General features: G+C 36.2%; 2 protein-coding genes and 1 pseudogene across 2 annotated transcripts in view; 2 read left to right on the top strand and 1 right to left on the bottom strand.

Moving 5' to 3' along the window:
- The window catches only part of LOC141339276 (uncharacterized), a 727,444-nt gene that overhangs the window by 262,752 nt on the left and 441,063 nt on the right, over positions 1 to 23,629 (top strand). The gene's annotated exons all lie outside the window — the stretch shown is intronic.
- Positions 6,323 to 13,645, top strand: LOC141338789 (uncharacterized). Its single transcript, XM_073844407.1, has 5 exons — positions 6,323 to 6,455; positions 7,663 to 7,983; positions 10,640 to 10,978; positions 11,422 to 11,739; positions 13,500 to 13,645. Exons 1-5 carry the CDS (start codon positions 6,404 to 6,406, stop codon positions 13,643 to 13,645), a joined length of 1,176 nt encoding a protein of 391 aa, XP_073700508.1. The 5' UTR covers positions 6,323 to 6,403.
- LOC141338790 (uncharacterized) lies at positions 21,430 to 23,287 on the bottom strand (annotated as a pseudogene).

Below are 23,629 nucleotides of genomic sequence, written 5' to 3' on the forward strand. Positions count from 1 at the left end.
ATCCGGTCGGCTTCGTCTCACGGTCAATCAGAAATGTGTCGCAGCCCTGAAACCGTGGAAAGCTGGTTCCAGTCAGGTGTAAGCCTGGGGACTTCCGCGAGAATAAAAGCGGTGTCTACGGACGCGTCCACCTCGGGATGGGGGGCTCTGCTCGAGGGCAGACCGTCTTTTGGCCAGTGGTCAGAACGGGAAAAGCTCCTGAATATCAACTGCCTCGAAATGCTGGCAGTACAGAACGCGCTGACGCGCTTCTGTCCCCAAATAAAAGGAAACCATGTACTAGTCCGCTCGGACAACATGTCAGTGGTTTCCTATATAAATCGCCAGGGCGGTCTCAGGTCCAAAAACCTATACAGACTTGCAGAACGCCTCCTGGTATGGGCTCAGCGCAACCTGCGCTCGCTGAAAGCAGCACATGTGCCGGGGCTTCTAAACATAGGGCCAGACAGACTGTCCAGGAACAATGTTCCAGCAGGCGAATGGTCTCTACAACCACAGACAGTACAACTACTGTGGAAAAAAGTAGACCTGTTTGCGTCTCCGAACCACGCTCACTGTCTGGAATTTTACTCAAAAAGCAGAGACGCGCTAGCCCACGAATGGCCCCGCCGTCATCTCTATGCTTTTCCCCCCGTCTCTCTCCTACCTCAGGTGATAGAGAGGGTCAGGGAAAAAGGATGTTCAATACTGCTGGTAGTGCCGTAGCGCTTGGTTCCCAGCGCTGATGCAGCTGACGAGCACTGCCCCGTGGCCGATACCAGTGAGGAGAGACCTTCTCTCTCAGGCCAGCGGCTCGATTTGGCATCCTCACCCAGAGCTGTGGTCCCTTCATGTCTGGGCCACCAGCGAATATATGATGAACTCCCTAAAGGAGTATTAAACACGATCACGCAGGCTAGAGCCCCTTCTACGAGACGGCTCTATTCCTCAAAATGGTCTGTGTTTTCGGGCTGGTGCGCAGCCCGCGGCTCGTCACCCACTAACTGTGGTGTGATGGAGGTGCTTTCCTTTCTACAAGAGCTGCTGGACAAGGGCAGAACCCCTTCCACGCTCAAAGTCTATGTGGCGGCCATAACAGCGTTTTCGACAACGCTAGGTCAGTCAATAGGAAGGAACGATTTAGTTATTCGCTTCCTGAGGGGAGCTAGAAGACTGAATCGCTCCAGACCTCCCACAGTCCCTGTATGGGACCTTTCTGTGGTACTAGAGGCCATGAAAGGTGGACCATTCGAGCCTCTGCAGACTATTGATTTGAAATACCTGTCTCTTAAGACTGTATTTCTGCTGGCTCTCGCTTCAGTGAAGCGCATAGGGGATTTGCACGCGCTCTCTGTGAGCGCGACGTGCATGGAATTTGAACCTAATGACTCTAAAGTCATACTCAAACCCAAACATGGTTACGTTCCAAAATCCCTCAACACAGCGTTTAGGGCACAGGTCATCGCGCTGTCAGCCCTACCGGTCACTGATGAGGAAATGGACGCAAGCCTCCCATGCCCAGTCAGGGCATTGTGAGCTTACGTGTCTCGCTCGTCTGCTTTTAGACAGACAGAACAGCTTTTTGTTTCGTTTTACGGGCGTCCCAAGGGACTGGCTGCGTCGAAACAGAGCTTATCCAGATGGATAGTTGATGCTATTGCGCTGACATATGCTTCCAAGGGCATGCAGTGCCCGCTAGGTGTCAGAGCACATTCCACGAGGGGCGTGGCCTCATCGTGGGCTTGGTCGAGTGGGATTGCCTTGCAAGATATTTGTACGGCGGCAGGCTGGGCCTCTCCGTCTACATTTATAAGGTTTTACAACCTGGAGGTTCCCGCCTTACAGGCCAGGATTCTGTCAGTCTAGATAATCAGTGTTGTCTGACCTGAGGTTATCAGCTCGGAATGCTGCGTCTACTGAGCACAGCTCTAGGGTCGACAGTGAAAGTAATAGCACAAGATGTGTCTGGGCAAACTGTGTGAAGACCCTTATTCTTACGTCAGCTCAGGCCGTAACCCCGCCCTGTATGTACGTTTACTTAGCGTCTGAGTGACGCTGCACTATGTGGAAGAGTACGGCGTTGCCCCTCCCTGTTCCCCGGACTCCCTGTGATTTCTCTAGGTGATTATGAACTGTATGAACCCCGGGCTTTCGCCCTTGGGTCTTTGGTGTCAGATCTCAGCATGCACAGCGTTTTACACTGGGTCCCCTAGCGTAAGATACTTGCGCAGTACGAGAGACCTCTCGTAAGAGAACGTACTCGGTTACTAACGTAACCTCTGTTCTCTCTAGAGAGGGAACGAGTACTGCGTATCTTGCCGTGCATGCGCACGCTCTGGTTGCTTCGATGATGAAAAACCAGATAATAGCTGCCTACGAGCGGTCTTTATAGGCCTAGACCACGCCCTTTTAGGCGGGAAGCAAAGAGCGCGAAATGCCCCCATTGGATCTGGCGTCGCGCCAGGCCTCGCTCTATAGGCTGCTGCAGTTGCCGCAGAGCAGCCAATAGGCGCGCAAGCTGTTTCGCCTATGTCTGTATGCTGCTGCAACGCGCTTTACATTATTTCAAAATTAAGGATAATTTTTGGCTTCAATATCTCGCAGAAAAGGATTTTCCCCTAGCGTAAGATACTTACGCAGTACTCGTTCCCTCTCTAGAGAGAACAGAGGTTACGTTAGTAACCGAGTACGTTTTCTCGGTATGTATGACAAGTTAATTTGTTTTTAACAATTTTTATGAGTAAGCTTTTCTGTTTAATGTCCTGCAGGTTTGATTGCACGTCCAGGGGTTTCCAGTTATTTTAATTGAAGCCTAACAAACATCAAGCAACGTGACTGAACTGCTGCTCTGTTTTGTCCTTTTTGTCAGTTTTAAAAGTGTTGTCTGGAGCTCAACTCGGTCCATATTAGTTTTTTGTCTGTTTTATTTTGTGTTTGAAGCACAAACATTTTTCTTTTGGGTTTTCACAAGTGTGTGGGGTAGAAATCTTAGGTCTCTGCCAGCCTCTCTCTTTCTTTAATTTACCCTTGTTTAATTTGTAGTTACTGGTATTGTGTTTGTGATCTGAGTTGAGACCTTGTGTGGCATTTGTATTGATTTGTCTTTTATTGTATGTTTAAATAAAGTGATTTGTGTCTGCATCTCAATGCTCACCCTGCCTTTGGCAATGAACCTGTGTGCTCTTGCATAGGGTTGTTATTCCCCGTGTGTGCCGGGTGGCATAGTCGACATAGTTAAATTAGTAAGCTTTGTACACCTGACCCATCCTGCCGCATATATATTAATTGTATAGCTATAATAGTTGTTTCAAATGAATAAGGAAATTATAGTGCCTTGAATTAAGTCATGTTTAATTACATTTGTTTCGCTCTCTGGAAACGTAAAGAAAAAATACAGTTTTTACTTGAATTTGTTTTTAATTCCTGGTTTTAAACAAGCATATACATGATATAATTTATATATTAATGCTTAAACGTTTAAAAATAGTGCTAGAAATTTTATAATTAAGGAATGTGTGTCTAATAATTTCAAAAAGAAAGAGAAGCATTGGACATAATCAAAATATTCGAGACATTTATTAGGAATACCATTTGCTTAATTAAGATCTGCTTGTGTTTATCCTGCCTAATCGGAGTGTGTGTCTCTCCCCCGACTTTCCCAACAAAAATCCAACCCCCTCTCAGAAAATACATAAAACTGACATTACTGAGTTATATGCGTTTAAAAGGAGCCTATTAAAATGGTACAATGGCATTGCTCAGTTCAACGTGTTGGGAAATCTGGCATTTTGTCCCACGTCAGCATTAATTCAACAGTTCATAACGCTCAACATTCTAAAGTTAAATATTATCCAGCCAATAAAGTGTGTGTATTTCATAGAAAATAGTGTCTAGTACTATATAAATTACAAAGGATTGATTGGCATCTTTATTTCAAACAACCCGACCGACCGCGACCCGAATATCATTAAAAATATTTTTGGATGACTCGTAACCGCATCACTGATCTTCAAGACAAGACATTTGGGACCCAGGACCACAAAACCAGTCTTAAGTCGCTGGTGTATATTTGTAGCAATAGCCAAAAATATTATGGTCAAAATAATAATAATAAATAAATAATAGTATGGGTCAAAATTATTGATTTTTCTTTTATGCAAAAAATCATTAGGGAATTCAGTAAAGATCATGTAATATGCATTGTTAAGAACCTAATTTGGACAACTGTAAAGGTGAATTTCTCAGTATTTTGATTTTTTTGCACCCTCAGATTCCAGATTTTCAAATAGATGTATCTCGGCCAAATATTGTCCTATCATAACAAACCATATACCAATAGAAAGCTTATTTATTGAACTTTCATATGATGTATACATCTCAGTTTTGTAAAATTTAACCTTATGACTGGTTTTGTTGTCCAGGGTCACATTTTATATGAAACTCTTTTAAGCATGTATAGAGTTGATAAATTTGGAATATGTTTGTCTTTTGTTTGGGTTACAGCTCATGCGGGAGTGGATGAAAATGAAGAAGTTGGCAAAGTAAGCGCTGAAACTACCAAATATAGAGATAAACATAGCACTAAGCAGAGAAGAGTTTAAGGCCAAAATTAGAACAATTATTGAAATAAAATAGCAAGATTATTGGAATAAGGAGGAAAGAGGAAGACATTTTTTTCCATATTGTAAATCAAGTTGGAAATGCAAGCGGGAATTTTGGAAACAGGAAATACAGTAATAACAAGAATCAGATTGGGGCACACAGTTCTAAATCACTCTCTATATAAAATGAATAAACATGAATCCGGGATTTGCAGTAAGTGTGGGGAAGATGAAACCGTAGCGCAGGGATCATCAAATCTGGACTTCGCGATCCATTTACCTGCAGAGTTTAGCTCTTACCCTAATCAAACACACCTGAGCATGCTAATCAAGGTCTTCAGGATCATTAGAGAATAACAGGTAGGTGAGTGTGATCAGGGTTGGAGCTAAACTCTGCAGCGCATTGGACCTCCAGGATAAGATTTGGGGAACCCTGCCGTTGAGCAGTGGTTCTCAATCCTGATCCTGAGGGACCCCTGCTCTGCACATTTTGCATGTCTCCCTTATTTAACACACCTGATTGAGATCATCAGCTCATTAGTAGAGATCCATTAACTGAACTAACAAGCTGAAGATCTCAATCAGGTGTGTTAAATAAGGGAGACATGCAAAATGTGCAGAGCAGGGGTCCCCCAGGGCCAGGATTGAGAACCACTGCCGTAGAGCATGTTCTGATGTATTGAGCTGAGTGTGAAAATGAAAGGGCATGTTTTATAAAATAATTAAGAGAAATGGATACTGGTAATTTCCCCCCTTAATTTTTTTCACTTGATTTTTGTTGTTGTTGTTGTTTATTTATTTATGTTTTATTTATTATTTGGGGTTATGAATATATAGATTCTTCCTGATATCAAGGGTCCACACTCCAGCCCAGTAGGTGGCGGGAATATACCTATCGTTTGTTTGCCAACCACCATAAAAAGTAAATAGAAGAAGAAAAAGAAAAATAAGTCACAAAAAAACGAAACAAGCTCTAGGACAGCGCTTCATAAACCTTAATGGAAAACGACTTGCCTGGGAAATAAAGGAGTGGGCCAATGTGGGTCAATAAACAATATAAAATTTCCATCAGCATTTACAATTTCTCCAATTGCTCCTTGGTTCTTTACTAAACCTGAAGTTGATTTTTATATTCACGAATGTATGCAAAAAGGACAAATTGACATTAAAAGGTTTACACCAGAATATATTCGAATATTATGCATTTATCCCAATATATACAGATGGCTCAAAGAACCCAGAGACAAGGCGTACCGGATCTGCATTCTATGTCCCAGAATTTAAAGTTGGAAGAAATGGGATGTTAACAGATGGGACCTCAGTATACACTGCGGAAATGGTTGGGTAGAAGAAATGATGCCTAATACTAATAGGGTAGTGATCTGTTCAGATTCAATGGTTCAGATTCAATGGCATCACTCATTAGTCTTCAAACTTTTCAAACTGTTAGATATGATGCGCATTGGGGTATACCAGGAAATTAAAAATCTGATGTAGGCTATTGGCTAAAGAATCACTTAACATGAATATCCCTACTATTTCAATATATTTTTTTAAATAATAAAGAAAGTTATACAATTCATTAAGAATAGTGGATTCAAAAATAGAATATAGTCATCACAGTACTTCAAGTCTGAAATCACTTCACACTCCAGCACAGGTGGTGGCGGTATGCACCCCGCCAGTAAACCCACAGAAGAAGAAGATAGTGCGTCACCGAGAGAGATTTCGTTTTTGATACGAGCTTCGAAGCCTCGGTGTGGAATGTCACATCACTACTTTGTGTACAAAAGTCTGGATTTTAGTTCGAAAACCTAGTGAAAATGAAGCTTCTCTTTGTGTCATCCGTGTTGCTCTGTTGTTCACTCGTCTATGGTAAGGCATTTAAGCTTTAGGACTTTTTCCGGGTGTTAAACGCAGTTCCTGGAGGGCCACAGCCCTGCACAGTTTAGATTGAACCCTATTAATCTAATCAAGTCATTCAGGCTAGTTTGACAATTACATGGTTTATGTGTTAGAGCAGAGTTGGAACTAAACTCTGCAGGGCTGTGGCCCTCCAGGACCGGAGTTTGACACCCCTGGCCTATGTTCTGACGATGTGCTTAAACGCAATTTGCGGTTAAAAGGGCATGTTTTCAGTGTTAAAAAAAAACACAAGAAATAAAAAAAAAAAATCTATGAATATAACATGTATAGTATGTTTCGTGGGTCACAACATCTGTTACCAGCATTGCATTTATGTGTGATAGGTACAGTGGAAAGATGTTCTTTAAGGAGTTATAAAATATTATAATTTATTAATTTCTTTATTTTAATAGCCAAATTTCATATTCATAAATGTACATTTTCAGGTAAAAATCTGTTTTATTGAATTTAAAAATGAAGTGAAGTCCAAATTGCCCTCAAAGAAAAAAAAAAAAGCTATGCGAAACAGTGTTTGTTTGATAAGCAGTTTTGTATCCTAATAGGGTAGAATGTATACAGATTCTAGCACAATTTTAGTATCAAATAAAAATATTTAATGGGTAATGTTTTAACTATTTAATATTCAAATTAGGTAATATTCACTATGAATTTGAATGTGAATGCACACAGTACAAAAGCTCATAAGTTTATATACACATTTTAAATTGACAAAATAATTATATTGTGACTGATTTTGAGATCCATTTTTCCCCATGCTGATGGGACTTAAAGCCACAAACTATTACATTCACATGCATTCACTTATGCTCTGAAGAGGGAAAAAAAATATGTTTTTACCTTTTTTAATAGTTGTGTATGAGTCCTTTTTTGTCATCCTCAGTGTGAAAAGCTCTGGTTAGTTTGTATAAATTCTGCAAAGGTTGTGTAAACTGCGCAGAACTGTGTGTCTCAGGATGTGGTTTGAATGTTGCAATGAATGTTTGTCTGAATAGTGAATGTATAAATTAGTAATGTTCTTCTGCTGTTTGTTTGCATGAGCACATTATAAATCCAGCCAGATCTCTCAACCTTCATGATCTGTAGACAAACATTTCACTGCATTTTCCTGGGGTGTAATTGTATTTGATTTCTAATTAACTGTTCATTTCTTCTTTAGGCGTGTTTGATGAGTCATTGTCAGTAATGGAGGGAGATTCAGCCACTCTTCACACTGGTTTTGAAACAAACCAACAAGAAACGATTAGATGGTATTTTAACGGTGTTCGTATAGCTCAAATCACTGGAGATCTTAGGTTCATCTGTACAGATGTTCAGTGTGCAGAAGCTGATGAGAGATTCAGAGACAGACTGAAGCTGGATCATCAGACTGGATCTCTTACCATCATGAACACCAGAACCACAGACTCTGGACTTTATGTACTGAAGATCATCAGCAGCAATGGCTTAAGTGAAAAGATCTTCAATGTAACCATCCACGGTGAGTCATAATATTTAACGGCAAGTCTAAAATAGCTTTTCAAAATGTTTGAAAATCACATCATTATTGTTGTCAAATCTACAAATAGCATGACAGCAGTAGCTGTACAAGTGCACATAAATGATCATTGTTTATGTAAAAAAATGTTTTCTTTGTGCTCAAAATGTTATTTTTGCTATCCCGAACACAGTTTTGACAGTCAAGCAGTCTTTTCTGTCATTATAACATAAATGGGAAACGTATACAGCAGATCCATTACATTTCTATTCATATCTTAAAGCTGCAGAGTTGGGAACGTCACTTTTAAAAGTAATGCATTACACTATTTCGTTACTCCCTAAAAAAATTATAGGACCCAATTTTTTGCTGTTAGTATGGTTGAATTGGACCAAGGATAGCAGCATAGACATTGATTAATATATTTAAAGTCTATTTGTATTATTAATCATGTAATTACTGCATAATATTTAGATTTTACGTTTCACTGCTTTTATTTATTTGGGGGAATTTTGTGAGGTGAGCAAATGCATGCTTACATTTAAGCCTAAAGTATACTTTGTTTTTTACGCGTGTGGAAGGTTCTGCATACAGTGTGCATGATGCAAATTTCATCACCAGAATAGTGTACACATACTGTACACACACCACCCTTTATATGTGGGTCAAAGACAAAAAAGGGTTTAAGTAAAAACAATAAGTGTAATTCTGCTTTAAATTGTTGTTGTTTTTCCCCCCAAAAAATAAATAGATACATTGATACATATATCAGAATTTACAGAAGACACCAACTTAATGTCATTAAGTGCATCTTGTCAGGCATATTTACAACAAAAAATCAATTTATGACATATTACAAGACAAATAACTTTCACCCCAAATACTAAATAGATGTAATTCATTTTTTTTTCAAAATGTGCCACGATCCTAGGTTTTGCCCATTTGTCAGTAAGATTTTTTACTAATTTAAAACACAATAATAATTTCATACGCTCCCTTATTCTTTTCTGTATTTCATTATGTACAAGCCAAATAAGCATGTTGTTTGAATTTTTACTTAAATATTGTGTTACACTGAATGACAATGTAACATTATTTCATCCAAAAAAATGTATTTTTTTAATGGCTTGAATTGAACCCTATGTTATGGTTTTAAAAATATCAAGAGAGTTTTTAGTTATTTCAGCAGTTAGAGATCCGTCAATGTAGGGCTGGGCGATTAATTGAAAAGTAATCAAAATCGACATTCAGAACCTATAATCGATCAAATTTTTCCAGGTCAATTATTTAAATTACTTTCCCTTTAAAAACACTACTGCGTGTGGAGTCACGTGACCCAGCTCCGTTACGTTGCATTATTCCGCCGACATGTCGATGGAGAGCTTAAACAGTATTTATACAGTAAAAAGTATTTACAGGATATACAAGAGTAATTTTATTTAGAAGAGATACTGCTTATTTTCTACTTTTAATATTTATTATTATTTTATAAATAATGTATTTTGTTTCCAAAAGTGCAAGTTATTTATTTTCACTAATTTAAGAAAAATGTGACTTTTCATTTTAAGCAATGTGTGCTTTAATTTCAGTTGTTCAACAGTGATGTTCAATAAATAATCATAGATAGTAGATAGTGTGTGCACCCTTCATTCAAAAATCTCTCACTTGCAATATGTGAGCATATTTACTGTACAAAACTTGTCAGTGAACTGAGGGCAAAAAAAAATTATTTAAATATAATTAAATATAATTTTATTAATGAATAAAATAATCGTTCATTAATCGTAATCGGGTTAAAATGTTCAATTAATCGAGATTTTGATTTTAGGCCAAATCGCCCAGCCCTACATCAATGCTTGATATGTATGTCCGGGTTGCAAGTAAGTCCCGAATATGTAATAGTGATTGGTGAAACAGTCATGCATTTAAGGGTTAATATGCTCTCTATGGACATACATTGACTTTTGTATTTATTTATTTTTTTATTTTTTTATTTTTTTATGTGGACATATTTGACCCATGTGCACATTGTGCAGGTCCCACAAATGCACATTAAATTAATTTTTCCCTAATCAGTTATTCCACGAGGTGTCAGTACTTGCGCACTAAAGAGATGGAACATCAACAACAACAATCTGAGAGACTGCCACAAAACAGAAACCTGTGTGAGAGGGTTCTTGTATAGCTGCAACTTTAGTTTAGTTTACCTTCAGTATACCTTAAAGGAGTAGGTGTTCAGCTGCCTGCAAATACTAGCATCATGCAAAAAAAAAAAAAAAAAAAAAGGTTTACTTTGAGCATTATTCTAGAACTACAGTAGACATCATGTTTACACAGCGCACACAAAGCCTCTGCATTTTATTCCAATTCTTCTCAACATGGTGACAGGAGAGGTTTTAGTCAATGAATGCGAAAACAAAATAGCTTGTTTTGCTTACTTAAAAAGATATTTAGTTGCGCATTTGAAAGTTATGCAAACAATTTGAAACAGAGTGTGGTTTATATTATGTTCAATACGTTGCAAGATCATTCATGAGACTTCTGTATGTTTATCTAATGTTCTTTTGCTGTTTGTTTGCATGCGTTACATTATAAAACAGACACATTTCCCTACCTACAAACTTTTTGTCTTATTATTATCTGTTCATTTCTTATTCAGGTTTTTTCGGTGTTGGAGAAGATGGAGTGTTAGTGTTTGTGATGGAGGGAGATTCAGTTACTTTTCAAACTAGGGTTGAAACAAACCAACAAGGCAGGATAAGATGGTATTTTAACGTCACTCGCATCGCTGAAATCAATGGAGATCTCAGTAAGATCTGTACAGATGTTCAGTGTGAAAATAGTGATAAGAGATTCAAAGACAGGCTGAAGCTGGATCATCAGACTGGATCTCTGACCATCACAAACACCACAAACACAGATGTTGGACTTTATAAACTAAAGATCAGTAGCAGAAACAACAATGAGAAAGACAAGAACTTCATGTTTGCCATCCGTGGTGAGTCATTGTTTAAAATCAAGTACATTTGTCTTGTAGATTTAAATCTCATCATTAATGTGTTAAGTGATATTTTTGCTATGATTTTTTTTTCTCTTTAACTGTATATTAATTCACATACAGCATATAGATGATTTCTGCAAAAACACATTTACTGTTAAAGTGGAATTTGTAGATTCTCCACTGGTTAGTTGTTAGTTTTATCAAGATGTCAGTGTCTTATATAATCTCTGATTATCTTGTCGCCATGCGTTGGAATCCACCTGTACTAGTTCACCAGAAATCTAATCTGCAGAGGATTTGATGTAAAATGTGTTTCATAGTACAAGATGTAAATAAATGTTGCTTTTCAGACTGAAAGTCAAGAGATCGTGTAATATTGTTTTCATATCCAAAGTTCTTGTGCTGTGTGTCTTTCAATCAGCTGTTGGTTTGTGTTTCAGGTGTCTCTTCGGCTAAGCGAAATGAAACAAAGTCAGTAAAGGAGGGAGAATCCGTTACTTTAGATCCTGGTGAAATTAAAAACCCAAATGATGTGATGATGTGGTATTTTCACAACATACGTATAGCTGAAATCATTGGAAATCAGAGTAAAACCTGTACAGATGATCAGTGTAAAGAGAGATTCAGAAACAGACTGGAGGTAAAGACTGGATCTCTGATCATCACAAACACTACAATCAGAGACTCTGGAAATTATACAGTACAGATCAGCAGCAGCAGATTCAACATCAGTAGGAGTGTCAGTGTTAATGTCACTAGTAAGTATCATTTTAGTCATTCAAAGCCTTTCCTTGAACAATTTTACAAAACAGTTTGAAATGCATAAATCTTCCCAGAATATACACACGTGGACAAAATAGTTGGTACCTGTCTGGTCAATGAAAGAAAAACTCACAATGGTCACAGAAATAATTTAATCCGACAAAATTAATAATAATTAAAAAATATATATATATATGAATGTTAACCAGTGGAAGTCAGACATTGCTTTTCAACCATGCTTCAACGGAATTATAAAAAAATAAAAATAAACTCATGAAACAGCCCTAGACAAAAATGATGGTACCCCTAACTTTATATTTTTTGCACCACCTTTTGAGACAATCACTGCAATCAAACAATTTCCTGTAACTGTCAATGAGACTTCTGCACCTCTCAGCAGTTATTTTGGCCCACTCATCATGAGCAAACTGCTCCAGTTGTTTCCGTTTTGAAGGGTGCCTTTTCCAGACGGCATGATTCAGCTCCTTCCAAAGATGCTCAATATGATTGAGGTCAGGGCTCTTAGAAGGCCACTTTAGAATAGTCCAATGTTTTGTCTCTTAGCCATTCTTGGGTGTTTTAGCATTGTCCTGTTGCAAGACCTGCCACTGACACCAAGCTTTCTGACACTGGCCAGCACATTTCTCTCTAGAATCCCTTGATAGTCTTGAGATTTCATTGTACCCTGCACAGATTCAAGACACCTTGTGCCAGATGCAGCAAAGCAGCCCCAGAACATAACAGAGCCTCCTCCATGTTTCACAGTAGGGACAGTGTTCTTTTCTTGATATGCTTCATTTTTCTGTCTGTGAACATAGAGCTGATGTGCCTTGGCAAGAAGTTCCATTTTTTGGACATTCTCCCAGAATCTTTGTGGCTTGTCAATATGTAGTTTGGCATATTCCAGTCTGGCTTTTTTATGATTTGTTTTCAACAATGGTGTCCTCCTTTTTCATCTCCCATGAAGTCTACTTTGGCTCAAACTACGACGGATGGTGCGATCTGACACTGATGTTCCTTGAGCATGAAGTTCACCTTGGATCTCTTTAGAAGTCTTTCTGGGCTCTTTTGTTACCATTCATACTATCCGTCTCTTTGAATTGTCATCAATTTTCCTCCTGCGGCCACGTCCAGGGAGGTTGGCTACAGAATATTCTTTAAATTTCTGAAAAATATGTGCAACTGTAGTCACAGGAACATCTAGCTGCTTGGAGATGGTCTTATTAGCCTTTACCTTTAACATGCTTGTCTATAATTTTCTTTCTTATCTCCGGAGACAACTCTTTCCCTCACTTCCTCTGGTCCATGTTGAGTGTGGTACACACCGTGTCACCAAGCACTGGAGCCCTATATATAGGGCCACTGACTGATTACAAAATTGTAGACACCTGTGATGCTAATTAGTGGACACACCTTGAATTAACATTTCATTGGTTAACGTTAATAATTTTTATTTATTATTACTTTTGTACGATAACCAAAAATTTCGGTGACCATTGTGTGTTTTTCTTTTATTGACCGAAGGGTACCAACAATTTTGTCCATGTGTGTACATCCATTGTTGATCATCTGTTACCTTTACATGCAAGTCAAAGTGGCGGGTAGTTGTCACAGTTTTGTCACACTATGAATTTTGTAATTGTAAAGTGTATTGCACAATGTTAGTCATTTTTTCTTGTAAGAGTCACTGTTTTAGTGTTGCGGTAAAGTTTTTAAGATTTTAAGTCAACCTCTATAATGATTGTCTTGTCTTTAGCTGTTCCAGCTCAAGGTCTGTATTTAGCTGCTACAGTAGTAGTATATGCTGCTATAATTGTTGGTGGTGTTCTGCTGATAGCTGCAATTGCTTTTGTGATTTACCATTGGCGCAGATCAAGACGAAATGGCAAGTATTACAGCTGATCTTACAAAATGAAAATATGTATTGTGCTCACACATCTTTAAAATGTTAGTTTTTTTCCCTAATTGACAAAGTTATTATAACTTTTTTTAAACAGCACACAGGGTGACACAAAATCATGAACTAGAGGCCCTTAATTCTAATGGCAATGCACAAAATGATGTTGCTAACGGAGCGTCCGATGTCCGTTCACCAACATAAATGTTTTCTCAACTATGACAACTTCCACCTCTGAGAATCCCAGACAATTGAAAAGAGTCCACTACATGCATTCAGAACAAAAGTTCAGCACATGTACATGTCCCAGTCGCTCCGTTCAGACCTGAAAAAAAGCCACTGCAATAATGCCACCCAAGCTACCACAAGTGAAAATGCAGTTTTTTTTTGTTTTTTTTGTTTTTTTTTTTCTGGATGGCATTTAGAAGAGGAAAGCTGTCAGAAGACCTCCACTGAGCAGTTCATAATACAAAACAAACAGATGTTTGAAGGACATTTGTAAACATGGGCATAATGCATACATTTGTAACTGAGAAGACAAGCATTTACATGTTTACTTTTTTTTCCTACTGATCAGATTATTTTGGACCTACACCACCCCTTTTAATCGAATGAATGCGTTTACGGAAAGGCTTGCCAATCCAACTGAGCCATCAGTCTGATTACCAACAGAATATTTGTTTGTATTTAAATGGGATCTTGACATATCAGATGTTTGTTTATGTTAATTTAAAACTGGCTGTGGACATGATTGTCTTTTCAAGATGGGCATTTTGGCCAAACATTTCACATTGAAAGATGCAAGCACTTTTCACAGAGTATATGTGACCTGATTCTGTACTACCGATAATGCACAAAGACTGATGTTCGATCTTGACGATTTCAGCACTGGCGTCTTAACAACACTACCACAGCTAACAGGGATTGTTCTCAGAAGTTTAGCTGATGTTCTAACATGAAGTGTTTTAATGATTTGAACATTCAGAAATAATGTTTTCGTAACTCAATGGGAACATCAGCTAAATGTTTTTACAACGTATTTTAGCTGGTACTGAGGAACATTGATGTTGAATCACCACATTTTGAGTTTTAGATGCTGCTGTTTGCACCTAATCCAACCATCAAGCCTCTCTTGTTCGACCAGCTTTGTCAACTTCAAACTGACATTTTTAACAAGAATGTTTGAGAAATGGACTATATCGAAATCCCCACTGAGGTTTGATTGTCTGGTTAACAAACCTTTGTGGTCAGAAAGGTGGTTTAAGTCCAGCAAAGGTTTATCTATGTAATATCACCATTGTAAACCTGATCAAACTATGAATCTCAGGAACTCAACTTATAATAACTGCACTGAAAGACACTGTCGAGAGAAGCAGCTACAAGGTGCCAAAAACATGTTTACATAATGTATTTATATCATGTTCTATGACTGTTACTGGCTGCTTTTTAAGTTGTTTGCTGGTACTAGCATCTGAATCTGAATCACATTTAATGTTTAATGAGAGAACAATGACATTTGTTATTTATTATAGATTTCAGATGTTTGTTACTTCCAGTGAATGTCTTGAATGTTGCAATGTGCAAAAGTTAACATTCTGCTATAAGATGCTGGTTAGGTTTTTGACTGCCAAGGTTGTGCGTTTCATGTGAGGAGGAAGATGGAGACCTGTGGGGCGTTTAAGGTAAATGTTCCCTACCTCATTATCTCTCTGTATTCTTCCATTTTCTTGTTTTTAAAGCATGTTGAGCTGTGCTGTATTTTTGTTTCATTTGACCATATCTAATTTTTGTTTTCCTGATGTCTTTGTATTGCAGAATCATCAGTGTGAGATTGAAATCTCCTGCACTTGAACAAGAAAAGTATGTTTGAGTCCAGTATAATTTTGTTTGTCTGAACAAATGAAAAGACCTCTAATTGTGCTAATCTCAATTTATTTCTCAGGTTTATCCGAGCGGCTTCCAGAGTCATCTGTTCAAAGAGCTGATAAACTGCCTAATAAACATTTGAAGTGTTAAGTTCTTACGAGAGCAATAGGATTTTGAAATGGTTTTGTAATGGAGATTTTAGAAGAAAAAAAAAAACATTTCTGTATCAGAGGTGTAATAAGTGTAAGTGTACTGTACTGTAAGTATGTAAGTACTGTAATATGCCAAACTCCTCAAATGCCAGCACATCCTTTGTAAGAGATGATCGTGTATGTATGTTTTTAGAAGATATCTTGACTTTTGTTTTGTTTTTTTCATAAAAAATAGTTTTGTCTAAAGATTTTTTTTTTTTTAATGAAAAAAATACTTGAACAATCTGTGTTTTTTGTGATATATCATTCAAAAGCTGTAATCAGTGGATTTGTTGTGATTTTAGAGCTTGTAACCAGAAATGACAACAGGTGTAAGAAGTACTCAAAAGTATCTAGCCAAAAAATAAGCCGATTTTCCACAAGTTCATAAGATTCTTTTAATGACAAGTCTGTAATAAACTTTGGTTAACAATTCTCAATAGCAGTGTAAAAAAACACTGTTTTACCAGGTCAAAATCAGCTCTGCGAAAACTCATTTTATTGCAGGGCCCATTTAAATGCAAATGAGCTCTGCTCACCCCACCTCTCTCTGCCTGGTATGATGAGTCCTAAAGTTTACTTTAGCCGCATTTAGTGGCAAAACTTGCCAACAAGCACATTATTAAGTGCTTGGCCATTTGCAAAAATGCATAAAGACCCTCATACTCACTTCTGCTGTAGGTGAAGCTGCATCAAGAACAATTTACGTAAACTGATGCATGTGTAGATCGGGATCGGCACTTTCCTTTTGAAGCCCAAAGTAATGTTAATCCTCTGCAGCAGAGACCACTGGATTATTATCATTGTAGGGTGGTTGTGTACACAAACTGCCAACACACATCAATGTTCAAACAACATGTAAAAGTGTGTTTTCCATCCAATGACCCCTTTAAATTGTACTCGAGTATTTAAAAAAGTATAAGTACTTTTTTTCTGGCAGACATACAGAAGTATGGCTAAAGGGCGAGAATGAAACAAAATGCAATGCCACAGGTCAAACATGAATATCTAGTGCAACAGCAACAATTAAAATGCAGCACTCTCATGCCATCCCATATAACTTTCATCTCTCTTCATATAACGCAAGTGTTATGGACATCCAAAAATGACACTTAAAGAACTATACACAAAGTGAATATAACAGTAACTCATGCAACCCCTGTTAATGATTCAGTGTCTTCTTAAGTGAAACAATATGTAACGGCATATGTAAGATGCATCATTTAATGACAATATTGTAAATACAACTTGAATATGTTTCATCAGATTTGATGGTGAACTTTTGAAGCCAGGCATAACTGATAAAAGTCAAAACATGAGTAGAAATGTGTGGGCTTGATGTGTGAAAACAATGATCAGTGATTCTCATGTCAGGCACGTACGTTTGAGCTTCCATTTATTTACCATATGTAATACGCATAAGAAAAAATAAATGTAATGTACTTTTCAAGATGAATAAAATTGTAAAGAGTTAAAAGTACAGTTTTTTTTTTCTTCGGAAATGTAATCAAATAAATGTACAAGTAGTCAGTTTAAATTGTACTTGAGTAAAGTACAAATCGTTCAAAATAATACTTAAGTACAGTATTCAAGTAAAATTACTCAAGTATTTTACACCTCTGGAAATGACTGAACTCAGCTAAAACTCAATAGTTTAAAAAATACTTCAAATATATGCTAACACACAAACAGAAAATAGCAACACACTTCCAGTAAATACTAACAACCAACAGATGGCGCCATTTTTTCGGTTAAATCAACATCATAAAAGCGGTGACTGTATGATGTTTGGTATCAGTCAAAAATATCTGTAAAAAAATATATATAATAATTTCAGTAATAATGACTGTTTTTTATTTTATTTATTGTTTGTTTTGTCACTACAGATTCAGGTCTGTCTGCAGCTCCTAAAGCAGGAATATCTGAACTTTGTTGTATCTGGTATGCCTGCCATGCTTCCTAAATGCTTGTCATAAGCGAACATAAACAGTGGGAAGAAATACTTATCAATATATTGGATCTGTGTATCCATCTTAAAGTGGCAGCAGCCTATATCTAACATAGGCTGTTGTATACGGTAAGATGTATTTATTGTTTCATGAAATACCGAAGGGTCAAGGTTCATCTGGTTAACAGATCTTGTATTATAGTATTTTAATATATAGCAGGTTTTAACACTAGAAAAAATACTTTTTAATTTTTTGAATATGTATGGATTGAACTGGTTTAAATTTTCATACTCTAAACTGACAATTTCAATTATGCCACTGGAAAGCAAATAAAGTTTGTTAGCAGCATTGCTACCATTAGATTATCTCTCCTTAAAACTGATGAAAAGTAATGAAATCAGACATGAATCATAAATTGTAAATCATATATTGCATTTATTCTTTAAATGACCCAGTCATCAACAGTAAAAAAGAAAATACAAAACTTGTAAAATATGACCTTTATAAGAAAAGAATGTATCGATAATAGTTTTTTTTTTTTTTTCCGTAGAGCAGAAGTCAAATGGTTTTATGTAAGCAGGAATGGAAAAAGCCCTTCAACCAAATGCTATTCACAGACACACTACTCACGCCTCAGACAGACACACTCACAAACTGACATCAAACACAAACGTCTAGCAGAATATACATTCACATGAACACGCATTTTGTCCAACAGATCAAAACACATTTCTGCGCAGACGTGAATAAATTAATATAGAATTTAATGAACCTTTTGTTTTGCACTGCATATCTTCCTGCTGCTACATGTGGTGATTTACACTAATAATAAAAAAAAAAAAAAAAAAAAAAAACAGACTCAGGCCACACATTTCTGTCTTGTTAGAAAAAGATTTAAGTTCGATCATGTTCTCTTGCTGACAGATGAATACACCACATTTACTTCCTCTTTATTCTCTTTCTGTAAAAAGGCATAACACAAACACAAAATATATTAGTTTGTCGTTCTGAAATATGTTTTCTCTGTTTTGGAAAGATGAGCATTGTAAAATTATATAATATCACATCAAAATGTGTTAATACTTTACTATAGGTTAGGGGTGGATAATTGTTGTTTGTTATGCATGCAACAATACGTTATATTTTTCATTAATAACATTTGCTATATGCAGTCAAACCACAATTTATTCAGACAAAAAAAAATTCGCATTATCACAATTTATTTGTTAGTTTAGAAAATGGTAATAAAATATGACAAGAACTCAAGAGCTAAACTGTGTCAGAAGAACAGATTTATTCTGATAATGTCAGATAACTTGAAAGAAAGGTATAACAAAACACGGTCAGGTCAAAATGTCAAAAAAAAAAAGTATTATTATTATTATTATTTTATTTTTTTTGTCCAATAGTAGTTCAACGTATTAAGAATTATTGGTTATAATATGTCACAGTTTTCTTTATTTTGCTATTCTCACTTACAATCTATAGTGTCATGCGACCACTTGTAAACAAATATCAACAATTATATCTGTATCTGAATTATTTTTGGTTTGACCATAGAGGATAAATTTGTCTAGTGCTCTTATGAATGACTTTAGCATGACTTAGTAAACATTTACCTAGAATCTGCTGAACGATTCATGGCTAGTATTTGCATATTTAATGTAATTTTGTAACCTATTTGTTCTACAGATCTGCATAGGCTTATTAGTTTTAAAGGCGACTGTTTTTGATAGCGTCGATAGCGTTTCTGACAGATAAAATTATGACAATTTTAGCATATTGCTTTATGTGGTATCCAGTCAGCAATAACTAGTCCGAGGGCTTTTTTGAGTTTAGGTGCCAGTGTTTTGCTATGAAAACGAGTAACAACCAAAAAGTAAATGCACTATTTGCATCTATCATTACTTGTACATAGCATTGCTATTTACACTTAGAGCAAATAGCCGCTGCCTGATCATATTGCTTTCATCTGATGTTGCTGTGTTTGTGATGAATGTGATTATTATACAGACAAAAACACAAGTGAAACGACACAGAGATATTTAACATGAATCTATAATTAATTCTCTTACCAATTTTTGTGAATTTCTTTTGTGAATCACTGGTTCAGTGTAAGTGACTTCTTCATAAGACTCATCTGTTTAAAAAAATAATAGATGTATTAAAACAACCAAATTCAATTTTACTAGCAAACTCAACAAAAGTCATCACAATGCTTTATTAGCAATGTTCAGAAGGAGCACGTTCAGATAATCAACTCAATTAGCACAATAGATATCTATACAGCCAACTTACTGTCCCACAACAGTTTTCCGGCAACCCTCCTCCACCCCAACTACTCACTCCTAACTATTCCTATCCCAGCTTGTGATATAAAGCAGTTCTGTGGGTTCGGGCTGAAGTCTCAGCTCTCAGATATATGCATATTATTTGCTCTGTCTGATTATATGTAAGTGGGAACTTTTGAAATTCACAGAGATTTAAATTTGAGCACCAGCTTAATCTTTCAAAAGTAAAATTCTGTATAGAGGAGAAAAAAATTGCAATTGTAATGCTGTTTTGCCATTAAAGAAATGCAGAAACTTTTTTTATTTAAGCAAGATGAGTTAAGATTACATATTTATACACTACCAGTCAAACGTTTTTGAACAGTAAACTGCATTGAAGCCTGCATTTACTTGATCCAAAGTAGAGCAAAAACAGTACCATTTTGAAATATGTTTACTAGATAAATTAACTGTTTTCGATTTTAATATATTTTAAAATGTAATTTATTCCTGTGATCAAAGTTACATTTCCAGCATCATTATTCTAGCCTTCGGTTTCACATGATCCTTCAGAAATCACTATAATTTGCTAATTTTATGTAACATTAACATTAATTATTATTATTTTTATTATTATTATTATTATTATTATTATTATTATTATTATTATTATTATTATTATTATTATTTAAAACCGAACATTTTTCTCAGGATTCTTTGATGAATAGAAAGATCCACAAAAAAAAAAAAAAAAAAAAAAAAAAAAACACAGGCTTGGTGAACAAAGGAGACTTCTTTCAAATATATTAAAAATCTTACTGTTCAATTTTTTTTTTTTTTTTTTTGAATTGGTTTATTTTTATAAAAAATATCTGTTAGCTACAATATAATGACAATAATTAATGATTAAATGGTAATTAGGACTATCGGTTGACTATATGTGACACTGGACCACAAAACCAATTTATTTATTTTTTCTTAAGTAGCACAGATATATTTGGTGCAATAGCCAAAAATGCATTGTATGGGTCAAAATGATCAGTTTTACTTTTATGCCAGAAATCATAAAGATACTAAGTGAAGATCATGTTCCATTAGGATGAATTGTAAATTTCCTACCGTAAATATATCAAAACTTAATTGTTGATTGGTAATATGCATTGCTAAGAATTTCATTTGGACAACTTTAAAGGCTATTTTCTCAATATTTAGATATTTTTGCAGCCTCAGATTACAGATTTTCAAGTTGTATCTCGGCCAAATATTACCCTATCCTTATTCACCTTTTATATGATCATTCACATATTTAAAGCACATTCTCAAACTGTTACTAATCATAATCCTTACTAAAAAGCAGTAGGTATTACTTGCCTTCTGTGTCATTTTTTCTACATTTCTTGCAGATAAAGATGATCCCGACTGTGGCTACAATTAACAGAGACCCAGCAGCAGCAGAGAGCAACGCCATGTAAAACAAGGGTAGCCCCTGATCTGTAACTGACAAAATGAGCAGTTAGTCTGACTGAATCTGATCTACAACAAAAACAATCAAATATCAGCACTGTATAACATGAAAGATCAAATTAGTTATTCAACGTTAATATCAACACCAGCATACCTTTACATGTGTGACAGAGTTCGCTGATGTCCAGATGTTGAGTCTGGTTGCTGAGGGTATTGTTGATCACACAGCTGTAGGAGTTTTTATCCTGATATTCCACCTCCAGAGGTAGAGAGAGACTGATGCTGAGATCAGACGCACTGATGCTGGACAATAAACTGTTTCCTTTGTACCAGGAGAGAGTTGCATGACTCACATTCAACACTGAACACACCAACGAACAAGACGATGATGATGAAGAACAGTCTCTGATAATGTTAGGAGTGGGCAAATGAGCTGGAAACCATGAGAGAATAGCAGAAATGTAATAATGAACATAAAACAATTTTAAAAAATCAATGCAAATGGCTAATAAAACCAGAAGGCCGAATTAGTTTTTTTTACTCACCATAGACAGAAACACTAAATGTTTAAATGACCACATAGGTCCATTTATCTCTAATTTATAGAGTCCAGCATGTTCAGTTGTGATGTTTGTGATGGTCAGAGATCCAGTTTGTTTGTCCAGCTTCAGTCTGTTTCTGAATCTCCCATCAGGACCATCAGATGTGGAGGAGATTTGTTTCTCAATTCTGATTTTAGCTATGAGAGACCTTCCAGCTCCAAATTTCCAGAGTATGTCTTCATCTTCATGTATTTCAGTAACAGAAGTGTGTAAAGTGACAGAATCTCCCTCCATCACTGACACTGACTCACCAAACACACCTGGAGAACATGAACAGGTTTTCAGATAAATGCTCTTCTTGGTGTAGAAAGCCTAAAAACTGTTTGTAGCCTTTGACAGCAGCCGAGACACGCAACAAAATAAAAATTCTCATATATAAACGCATATGTGTGTAAATCAGTTTGAACTTTAATGTGCTTTAAAACTATCTGCTGTAAACCAATAACAAATTATACAATAAATTGAATAAAGCTCAAAAGTACAAGTTCAAAAATGCTACAACAGAGATTTGATCGAAGGGTAAAATAATTTAATTTGAACCGCAGCAGGATCATATTACCATGAAATGCAGCTTAAATAAGTTCAACAAAATATGAAACAAATAAATGAAAATAATAACTCACCGATCAGACACCAGCAAGACAAACAAAACAAAAAAAGCGTGTGAAACATCATCGTTCAGTGAAAAGTCTGATCTAGTTATGAAAGCAGAACTGATCTAAAGAAACGGAACAGAGCTAATGTGAATCCTCCCACGACAGAGTTTGACCCTCCTAACACAAATGCGCAAATACCAGACTGTTTTGTAGTTACAGTACATAATAGACATACATAATCTATAAACCACATTTCATGGTAAAATAAACAAAATAAATTAGTGTAGAAATAGATTTTACTCATGAATTGCAAGTAAATTGTAGAAATGACAAGCAACAATTGAATTAAATGTGACATTTTCAGTCAGAAAGTGTAATATTTTATTTTGAAATGTACTCTGATCTTTGTTTTACAATTTTGATTAATCGATTTTACAGTGTAGAGCCCGAACTCTAGAGACTGAAAGATGGTTATGCTCAGTTATAGCATATGTGGAAATAGTGCAGAGTTAAAACTGCATATGATGTGTTTATTATGTGTTTATTTACTCAGTGCTCAATTATAGCATATGTGGAAAAAGTACAGAGTTAAAGCCGTGTGCGATCTCACGGTACCAGTTCACTGACGTTCATCATCTGAGTCAAACTGAAACTTGCTGCTGTTTGATTTCTTGAGAAATGTGGTTTGATCTGTTGGGTGGACCAACATCTTGTAGGTAAAATTGGCTACTCAGGGCTTGTGTGTTTAGTTTGTAGGCGTAGATATAGGTGTCTTCTTCTCTTGCAACTATGAACAGCTCTGAACTTTAATCTGCAGAAACATGAGAAACTGCATTCGACTCAGAGGCAATGCAGAAACACAATGATCGTATTTAACACTGCTATTCACAAGTTTATTTAAAAGTATCAAGTTCTAAAAATCACATTCTACACGTGCAATTTTCACGAAAGCTCCCATTATTTGACTATACAATATTCAGCTTTTACACTTTTTTAGATTTAATTGTACATTTGAATACTGTATTTGTATAATATAATAAATAAGGGACTG

Source organism: Garra rufa, chromosome 7, assembly GCF_049309525.1.
Source record: "Garra rufa chromosome 7, GarRuf1.0, whole genome shotgun sequence".
In the NCBI taxonomy this organism is placed as follows: domain Eukaryota; kingdom Metazoa; phylum Chordata; class Actinopteri; order Cypriniformes; family Cyprinidae; genus Garra; species Garra rufa.

Excerpts from the sequence above, each read along its gene's own strand:
- LOC141338789 (XM_073844407.1), top strand. The coding sequence starts at position 6,404 with ATGAAGCTTCTCTTTGTGTCATCCGTGTTGCTCTGTTGTTCACTCGTC. Across the intron at positions 6,456-7,662 it reads CTGTTGTTCACTCGTCTATG|GCGTGTTTGATGAGTCATTG; the intron begins GTAAGGCATTTA and ends TTTCTTCTTTAG. Across the intron at positions 7,984-10,639 it reads CTTCAATGTAACCATCCACG|GTTTTTTCGGTGTTGGAGAA; the intron begins GTGAGTCATAAT and ends TTTCTTATTCAG.